We start from the raw sequence: 10,141 nt of genomic DNA, 5'->3' as shown, positions 1-10,141 counted from the left end.
TGTTAAGAAATGTTTTTTAAATATATGAGAATGTATAGTGAGACGAAAACAAACATAAGAAAAAAAATAAAAAAATGGAGAAAAAAGATAACACTAGATTAAAAATGGAGAAGAAAAAGGAAAACCAAACAAAAGTGGAGAAGAAAAAAGAAAACCAAACAAAAATAGAATAATGCAAAAACTAACATAATAACCAAAGAAACATAGAATGCAAAAAGTGAATGAAAAACATACAAGAGAAAAGAAAAAAAACCCGAAGGAAATGGCTGGAGTACCCTCAAGTACTATAGCATGAAAGTAACTTGGATGGAGTGGTTAGCGTGGCTTGAGGTCTCCCTGCATACCCAGGTTCCATCCCTTCTTCTTCCATATTTCTCGAAATCACTAGTTAACGAGTACACCTTTCAACGATTACTTCCACCTCTTCATGTTGCGACAAGTGGCGCACTGCATACGTGTCACTTGTCGCAACCTGGGAGTTTTCCTTTTTTTTCGTAGATTCATATTTTCAAAACATTTTATCTTTTAAACCGTGCGTCCAAATCTCGAACAGTTTTCATCGTTGTCTTTCTTGGGTCGAGATCTTCAAAACTAGATCCCATGTTAATAGATTTTGACAAACTTTTTTTACACAGAAAATGACGAAAAAACCTTGCCTCACGTGATAGAAAAAAAAATTAAAACGAGGTTTTTTTCTTTTCAGTCTTGCGAAGGCAAAACCGTGCCTCTCGCGAAAAAAGAGAGAGCAGAAAACGGGTTTTACCCTTTCGGGAGAGGCACAACCATGCCTCTCACAGAAAAAAAAAAGCAGAAAAAAATTGCTTTTTTTTCCTTTCCAAAAGGCACGGCCGTGCCTCTCGCGAAGGCAAAACCGTGCCTATCGCAAAAAATACGTTTTTTTCCATTTCCGAAAGGCACAGCCATGCCTCTCGCAAAAAGGAAAAAACCAGAAAACGTGTTTTTCGCATAAAGAACAGAAACGCCTTTTTTGCGAAAAAATCAATAATTTTCGTCCAAAAGCTACGAAAGGCCGATGAAAACCGGAACATCGAAAAAATCCGAAGAAAGACCACTACATAAAGGTGAAAATGTGTGAGAAAAAAAATCCGAAGAAAACACTCAGAACGCGACATGTGATGGCGACTGAAAACGCGCCAAGTGTCGACACGTAAGAGTGATCGTTGGAACGTTTGCGAGGAAATGCTCACTAACTAGTTGCTCCCCATATTTCTGCCTTTTCTACGACTATTTATCACGTATGAATGGGCCGGCCCAATATGACGCAAGGGGAAAAAACGCCACAGGCCAATCTTGCCCGATCGACCAGACTTCTCACACAAGGTGTATTTCCCGTGATCCGAAGCCCAGACAGTGCAGTACGAACATAATGATTTTTTTTCCTTATTATTACAGTTGGAACAGAATAGTTCACGATCATGATCATCCAAAGGTCGTTAATTTTCAGTATACTCCTTCCAGACTCAGTTTCCAGCCAGCTAGTCCGTAGTGCAGATATCGTCAACTATCATGCTCATTGGGGGCCATTGCTGTCGTGAGCTCGTAGCCACAAAAACGTAGGGATGAAACGGTTGACGAATTTTGATACGATAGGCCACGAATATCAGACAAGGGGGCTAAATCAACTTTGAGTGATGTGGATATAAGAGCAACTACATGCATGTCATGTAGTGGCAGGACAATTTCCCTTCTAAATAAACCACAGGGCCATCAACATCAACCAGCCCGAACGTTTCCTTGCAAGTTACACAGACGCTCCCAAGAACCGCTTCCGATTTATAGTATGTTTCGCGAGTCACGTAAGCCATCCTCAGCGTGATTGCCGGGAATTTTGGTCTTGTAGGTAGGTTGCTGTCGTCCCCTTTTGCACCCCGTAGGTGTTTGCATTGATCACCAGCAGGGACAGCAGTAGTAGTACATGCACGCACACTGACCCGGTCATCGGCCGCCGTTGATTGCAAGCTGTCGCCCGCCAGGTAACTCTGGACCATAGGTTTGCGCTTGTCTGGATCGGTGGATTCACGGTTTCACCACCACCACCTGCAAGACACCTCAATCTCGATCCATTTGTCCCGCTCACACATCGAATCCATGTCCCCGTAGATAAAGGCGAAACGAAACGGCCTGGATCCTTATCGGAATCGTCCAACAGTGCGTGACAGCGGGTCAGATGCTACGTGAAGAGCACCTGGAGCTGTCCGTCCTCTCACCACACCGTAAACATTGTTACAGTACGAGAAAACATATAGAATTTCGACGGTTGAACGGCGAGGAATCATCATCTGCTTTCGAGCGAAGTGAAGGGGGCAGCTCCGTTACAAGTGGGTAAGCAGAGCAGAGCACGCTGACGCCGCGGGTCTTATTTAACCCGGCGCCGGATGCCGGTAATCATTCCGACAGGATATTCCGCACGGGCACGGCGGGCACGGCTCCGACGATCTTTCCTCCTTCCCCCCAGGCCAGGGTCTACCACCCCGCTGGATCGAGCACAAGATTGCGCATCATCACGGTCATCACTCGTCAGATCCTCCGAAACGCACTCGATTGGCACGGTGACGCACCCGACCCGCACGCAGAATCTCCCGGCGCAAGGGGCCTATTCTATGCTACTATAGGCTCCAAAAGGCTCGGCATCATGAGGGAGCTGCGCTTCGATCTCCACACACATGATTTCTTTCGTCCATTCTTTCTTGTAAGTAGCACTACTCCATCACTATACCCGCATCTGGTTCGACGGCGGTACAAACAGAAGAGGTACTACGAGAATAGGAAAGAAAGCGCGAGGTCGATCGCAGGGCAGACCGGCGACGGCGGGGGAGAGCGCGCTCGTGCGCGTGCGCCAACACGTACGCAGGGGTCGCCGTCGGCGGTCGCTTTCGCGGGGGAGGCCCGGCGTGGACGAAGGGGGGGCGCGGGCTGGGCCAGGCACAGGCACGTTGGCGTCGACCGGGGCGGATGGCTGTCGGTTACGACTCTGCTGCGCGCTGCCATCAAGCTAAGCTAAAAGCTAGCCAGCCCGGTCAATGGCAGGCCCAATGCCTGCGCTTCACGTGGCCTTCGGGGCCCACCCAACAGCGACGCTGTCCCGTGGCCGCCCGTTGCGGCTGGTTGCTTGCTGCTCCCTCCCTTCCTCTTCACTGCTCGCTCCACACTGTCCTTTTCCCCTTGTCCCTATCCCGTGGGGCCTTTTTACACTTCAGTCCGGCTTAGCTTAAGTTTTTAGCTAGGAGGCAAGGGGTTTATGGGAAGGAAAAGGAAATAGGTAGAAGAGCAGGGGCGGAAATGGCACTAGTAGTAGTAGTAGTACTATTGCTGATGGCTGCCTAGCGATGGCGAGGGTTTGACAGAAAAGGACGGGATAAAAACGAGATTTACAAAAATTTCAGAAAAGCCCCTGCTTTCTTCACTAATCTTTTATTCCCCGCGCGAGGTGTCGTCTCCCACCGAGTACGAGTAGTAGTCTCTCTCTCTCTGCCGCGCCTCATTTCCAGGGATCCGCGGGCTCGGTCCACCACGCCAGCGGCGGCTCGTCGGCGAAGAAGCCCCCGCACGGCTCCTCGTCGTCCAGGAACCCCGTCTCGTCCTCCTCCACCTTGAGGAAATTCCCCTGCAGGAACATCTGCCCGTGCCCCGCCACCGCCGCGCCGGGCCCGCCGAGCAGCTCCCCCATCTCCGGAGCCGGCGCCTCCTCTGCTGGCGTGGCGCCCGTCGCGTCCGTGTCGTTCAGCACCCCGCTGGAGTCGCTGTCGGATGACCCCATGCCCGCGGGCGGCGGGCCGTCCGACGCCGCCGGCTCCTCCTTCACCGACGTGAAGCTCGCCGCGGCCTCCTCGTCCCCCAGCTTCCCCTTCAGATCCTTGATCTGTATCGCACGAGGCGAGCGTCAGCCATTGCGCGCGCACAGTACTAAGGACAGCGGCAGCGAAATTTAAGCGGGCACGAACCTCGGCGAGGAGGGCTTCCTTGTCGCGGCGGAGCGCGTCGTGGTCGAGGCGGAGGGCGTCGTACGAGTGGCGCAGCGCGTTGTAGTCGCGCTCGAGCTGCTTGGTCTTCCAGCGCGCCCGGCGGTTCTGGAACCAGACGGCGACCTGGCGCGGCTGCAGGCCGAGGTCGCGCGCCAGCCGCGCCTTGCGCTCAGGCTCCAGCTTGTTCTCCACCTCGAAGCTCCGCTCCAGGGCGCGCACCTGCTCCGCGCTCAGCCGCCGCTTCTTCTCCCCTCCCCCGCAGCCGCCGCCGCCGCCGCCGCACGCCATCATCTCCTCCTCCGCGTCCCCATCCGCCTCCATCCCGACCACGCCGTAGTCCATATCTAATTAAAATTACAAGCACGCATGGAGACTCAGATTTTCCGCATCCTTCACCTCACAGTCAGAACGAATTGCCACCAGAAAGAAAGAAAGAGCGCGTGCAATTTACCACTGGGACTGGCCATCTGGTGGAGGGGGGAGGGGTTTCCGCCGCCGGGCCGCTTCATGGCGAGTTCCGCAGAAATTCAGAGGGCACCGGCACCACCGCCACCACCACCTTCCCCGATTACTGCGAGAAGAGGAGCAGAGAGCGTGCGGAAGGGCTCGGGCGCCTCCACTGCTGGTCCCTCCCCGTCCTCCCGTCCACGCCTCGATCCATGACGACCACCATGTACCCTCGTCCCCGCCTTGGGAAACCAACGCCGATCAAAATGCCCCCGCCACGATCGAGGACGGATTTCCTCCGCGGTTCCTTATGATCCAAGAAAGAGTGAGGGGGAGGGGGAGGGGGGAGAGTGGAGTGTGGAGTGGAGTCCTGCTCTGATTTCTTTTCCGGGTTTCCTTTCTGTTTCCCCAACACTGCGTGCTGCATTTCCGTGTGCGTTTAATAAAGGGGGGAGGGGGGAGAGAGAGAGACAGGCGGGGCCGAGCTCCGGCTCCGCGCTTGGGTCGGGTTAGGTGGTGCGGTCAGGAGCTGACCACGGTTAAAGACCCGCGGCAGCACGCGTCGCGCGGCAATTTGCGAGCCCAAGCGCGATCTTTTTTTACCGATCGGATCAGAGCACATAGGATCGTGGACTGATAAGACGAGACGACTTGCACTGGAGTACAAGCCCGGTTCATGCTTCACAATTTGGCAATTAGCATCTTACTATTCTTTGTGCACTGGAATTCCCACTACCAAAATACCCACACATAAAAAAGCCAAAGACAGAAGACACGATTGAAAATGTACTATCAACAGATTATGAGATGTAGATGAAAGGGAGTGGCGCGCCTTCGTGCCTAGTGGGCGCCTCTCCCCTTTAGTGGTTCTTGGTTTCAGTAAAAAAAATATTATATTCATAAAAAAAAAGTTTTGCTTAACTCTAAGAATTTTTATTTTTTATAAAAAACAAAACTATCTGTTGAAAACAGCGTCACCTTGTGTTAGTTTCATTCAAATTATGTAAATTAAAGTTTAAAATAAAAAAACAAAAGATTTAGGAAAAGTAGATAGATGCAGACGTATCACTGCTCTGAGAGAGAACTTGTAAGTGTCATTTGATAGCAACCCATCCTTCGAGGATTTTGAGATAAAAATATTAGCAAGGAAAAATCCAAAACCCAAACTAGAAACCAAAACCCATAGTGATTGAGCATCACTCACAGGTTGTTTCTGTGTGGAACCGACGCTTGTTGCCTTTGAAGACTGTGTATCTTTCAGAAGGTTGGCGTCATGGTCTAGAGCATCCAAGAGGAAATTGTGGATTGTCGGGTGATCGACTTTGTGAGGGTTCAGAAGTATGCGCTCAAGACTTAACACGGGTGTTGGACAAGGTCTGTGTGACCTTAGCTCAAGGAGAACACAGTCAGGACTGTGTGTCCTTTGTTTTAAATACCAAGCCGCTTCAAAACAGACATACAAGTGCTACAACAGTTGGAAGAGGGTCATCAAACCATTGTCTTCATCGGGCTCCTCGTTGTATTTCCTTAACCCCTCCATTTCCTCAAATACTAGTTGATGAAATTGATCATTACTATTTTAAGACTTTGACTGAAGATTTTCTCAATTTTCTCATCTCAAAATTCTTCAGTCACCTTGTTTTTCGCGTGCTTATCCTATTTACACGCTACTTGTGACTGTGTTTGTTTTATTTCATCATGACAACTATGCTACTACTATGTTATGATTACACTTGAGTACTTATTCCGCTGCAAGTAGTTCGTCAATTAGCAAATTCCTCAATCATTATTTCCTCACTAACGAATTTGTAAAAACGCTTATTCAACCCCCCTCTAGTCGATATAACGCACTTACAATTGGTATTAGAGGGTACTCCCTTGTTCTGTGTGATTTTGGTTTAACCATCTTGAATTTTAGTTATGTCGACTTCAGGTATGGTCAAGGTCTTTGCGGGTTGTCCTACCTTCAAAGGGACGGACTACCCTTACTGGAAGAACAAGATGCGCATGCATCTTGAAGCAATTGACAACGATCTCTGGTATGTTGTAGAAAATGGTGTTCGCTCCGCCACCCCATCGATCAACGTTGTTGATGTGAAGAGATTCAAGCAACTCGACTCTCAAGCGAAGAATATCATATGTGGCCATTCGATCAAAGGTAGTATGGCACAGTGATTGCTTTGGGATGTGCAAATCTTATCTCTGAAAGGCTGTCCAAAGTTAACTAAGGAATCTCAAGTCAACGTGACTCTCGAGTTGATATTCTTCGAAATCTCTTCAACCATTTCAAAAGACTTGACAACGAAAATGTTCAGCAAACCTTCGATCGTTTCAGTGATTTCTCCAATGAGCTCCAAGCCCTTGGTTCCACTCACATCATCGACCATGAGGTGGTGAAGGAATTGACGATATCTCTTGATTCCTCATTTGATACACTTATTTTGATGATTCAAGAGCGTGGAGACTAGAAGTCACTAGATCCTGCTAACATTCTTGATAGGCTCAATACTCATGAATTCCAACAATCTTAAAAGGAGATCTCTATGGCCCATGCTATGGAAGATCTCGTGCACTGAAGGCAAAGGAAATTTACTCATGTGAAGAAGAAGAATTTGTTTGCAGTCTTGGTGATCCTGAAGAACTTGGTCAGGAGCTTGCAATGCTCGTGAGGAAATTCCAAAAGTTTTCCAGAAGAGGCCAGTTTGGAAAATGTTCAAAAAGAGATGTGAAGAAATCAAAATCTTCATCTGAGGATTACAAGAAACGAACTTGTCACAAGTGTAAGAAGTCTCGCCACTACATTGCTATTGCCCTCGTTGGGTAAAGGAATCAATGAAGAAGAAATACAAGGATAATAGTTCAGATGACTCGAAGAAAAATAAGAACTCTTCAAAGTCCTCATCACACAAGAAGAATGGTTTCAAAAAGGCTCGCACACTTATTGGCAAGGAAGTGGATTCTCAAGAAGAATGTGAGGAATGCAAGGAAGAGCAAGGATCCAAGGAGGAGTCAGACACTGGTGTGGCAAGCCTAGCTCTTGCTACCGCATTCGTAAGCAAGTCCATCTTTGACATTGAAGAAAATGATATCGTCAAAAACAATGCTGACTATGATGACAACTCTTCTCCCACCTATTGCTTCATGGCAAAAGGTGCCAAGGTATCCAAGCATGCCTCCTCGTCTGACTCAAGTGAGAATGAACCTGATGATTATCGAAAACCTAGTTACTACAAACTTGCTAATATTGCCACTAAGCAACAAAATGTTATTGAAAAGCTTCAGAAACTGCTAAAAAAACAATGACCTATTGAACGAGAAAATGGACCACACTCAAACTCTTACTATTGACTTTCAACATCTTCAATCTAAGTTTTATAACCTTCAGAGTCGTCATGAAACTCTCTTAGCTGATCACAAGAAGCTTTCTTATGAATTTCTTCAAAGAAAGCAAGATCTTGAAAACCTAAGGGTGTCTCATGATGATCTTCAAAGTGTAAGTGCATCTAGTGCTCCTTAGTGATTTTGGTGGATTGAAGACTTATAGGTTAAGAGACTAATGTGTTTGCGAGTGTACACAAACGTTGAGGAGTTTGAGCTATTTGAAGAATATCGACCTCTAAAAATATATGTCTTCGTGTGAAGACTTTGGTCATTCCTTGAAAATTTGATAGCGAAGAAATTGCTATTCCTCATGAAGACTTTGAAAATGAGGAATTTGGTGTATCCCGAAGAAAATGTTTTGAAGACTTTGAAGCTTGAAGATTTACTCTTTCTATTTCATTTTCTTCTTTCTTGAGTCATAGGAACACCGTATTGTTAATGGGGGTCGAGGTAATACTAAGGAAAGTTTTCTCATGATGCTCAACTCAAAGCCTACACATACCAAATCCTTCGAGTGAAGCCTTTGAAAATCTCTCACGACTTAGTCAAAATCTTCACTCACAAAGACGAAGTTCTTCTGGTCGCTGAAGAAATTGCACTAACTCAGGAGTTAGGATTTTGCCAATGTGAACTGCCTATCAGTGAAGAACATGAGAGACATGAGGACTTTCACAATTGAAAGATTCTTCCGTTGCCGCGCCACGGGCCACCTTTCCCCAATCTTATCCACCCAATAGTCATATCATTGGGGGCATTAATGTCAAATCATGTCGGGATGCTCCCACGCTATAAATAGCTGCCCCTCACAACCACTAGTTGGTTGGATGCTCCGAGAGAAACTAACACTTGTCATTTAGAGCAACCTAATTCTCGAGGACTTTGAGCGAAAATCATCAAGTGAGGAAAAACCTCAAACACCCAAACCAAAACCCAATAAACCCAAAGTGATTGAGCATCACTGAAGAGATTGTTCATGTGTGGAACCGACACTTGTTACCTTTGAGGATTGTGCATCCTCTAGACAGTTAGGCGTCATGGTCTAGAGCATCCAGCAGTGAATTGTGGATCGTCGGATGACCTAGTTTGTGAGGGTTTGGAAGTGTCACGCCCAAGATGCGACCCTATCCTCAATTTGGCACGAAGGCCTCGTCAGGGATAGAAGCGCATCTCGTCGTGTCGCAAGAATGGATATTGTTACAAGTACATGTACTGGAAAGAAGAGTTATAAATATAGAATTGGCTTACACTCGCCACAAGCTACATCAGAGTCACAGCAGTACAATACATCAACATTATGAATAAGAGCAGGGTCCGACTACGGACGAAAACAAACGAGAAAATAAGAACGACATCCATCCTTGCTATCCCAGGCTGCCGGCCTGGAAACCATCCTAGATCGAAGAAGAAGAAGAAGAAGAAGAAACAACTCCAAATGAACAATCAACGCGCTCGCGTCAACAACCTTTACCTGTACCTGCAACTGGTGTTGTAGTAATCTGTGAGCCACACGGGACTCAGCAATCTCATTTCCAAAGGTATCAAGACGAGCGTCGCTTAATGTGTAGTGTTTGCGTGAGGTGAATTGCCATGCCATGCCTTGCATCATTGAACTGATCATGCATCATAGTAGGTTGTGCATCATGTTGTGCATCGTGTGGTGAATATCTATGTTGATGTTTGTTTTCGGTTGCTCCGTCTCGATAGAGTTCCGCAAGCGTGTCGGAATGTGAGGACCCGTTCGACTACGTTGGTTCGCTGACTTCTCGGAGTTGTTCTTCTTCCAAGCGGGATCTCAAGCAAGATGACCATTTCCCCAGATACCATTACTATCATTGCCGTGCTATTTATTTCGATGCTATCGATTATGTCTTGTTGCCTACCACATGTTAAATATCATCCTCTCAACAATGCCATGATAACCTTCAACCTGATCGACCTAGCAAACCACTGTTTGGCTATGTTACTGCTTGCTCAACCATGTTGTTAGCGTTGCTAGTTGCAGGTGGAGTTGCTTCCATGTGAAAACATGGGTTCCTTGTTATATCACCATATTAAATGCTATTTAACTTAATGCACCTATATACTTGGTAAAAGGTGGAAGGCTCGGCCTTTCTAGCCTGGTGTTTTGTTCCACCTTTGCCCCCCTTAGTTTCGGCTACCGGTGTTATGTTCCATAATTGAGCGCTCCTAACACGATCGGGGTTGTTATGGGGACCCCCTTGATAATTCGTTTTAGATTAAAGCTGGTCTGGAAAGGCCCAACATTGGTACTATTTGCCTAACATAATAACTTTGTTAATACTGAAAGCATAGGGCGTCATGAACCCGAG

General features: G+C 47.3%; 1 protein-coding gene across 1 annotated transcript; it reads right to left on the bottom strand.

The window, feature by feature from the left end:
- Positions 1-3,301: 3,301 nt before the first annotated feature.
- On the bottom strand, positions 3,302-4,858 carry LOC123398992 (homeobox-leucine zipper protein HOX4-like). Its single transcript, XM_045093427.1, has 3 exons — positions 4,435-4,858; positions 3,963-4,327; positions 3,302-3,880 (listed from the first exon to the last, which is right to left on the bottom strand). Exons 1-3 carry the CDS (start codon positions 4,490-4,492, stop codon positions 3,500-3,502), a joined length of 804 nt encoding a protein of 267 aa, XP_044949362.1. The 5' UTR covers positions 4,493-4,858; the 3' UTR covers positions 3,302-3,499.
- Positions 4,859-10,141: the final 5,283 nt, after the last annotated feature.

Source organism: Hordeum vulgare, chromosome 5H, assembly GCF_904849725.1.
Source record: "Hordeum vulgare subsp. vulgare chromosome 5H, MorexV3_pseudomolecules_assembly, whole genome shotgun sequence".
Classification (NCBI taxonomy): Eukaryota; Viridiplantae; Streptophyta; class Magnoliopsida; order Poales; family Poaceae; genus Hordeum; species Hordeum vulgare.
This window is presented reverse-complemented; position numbering and strand designations above follow the sequence as displayed.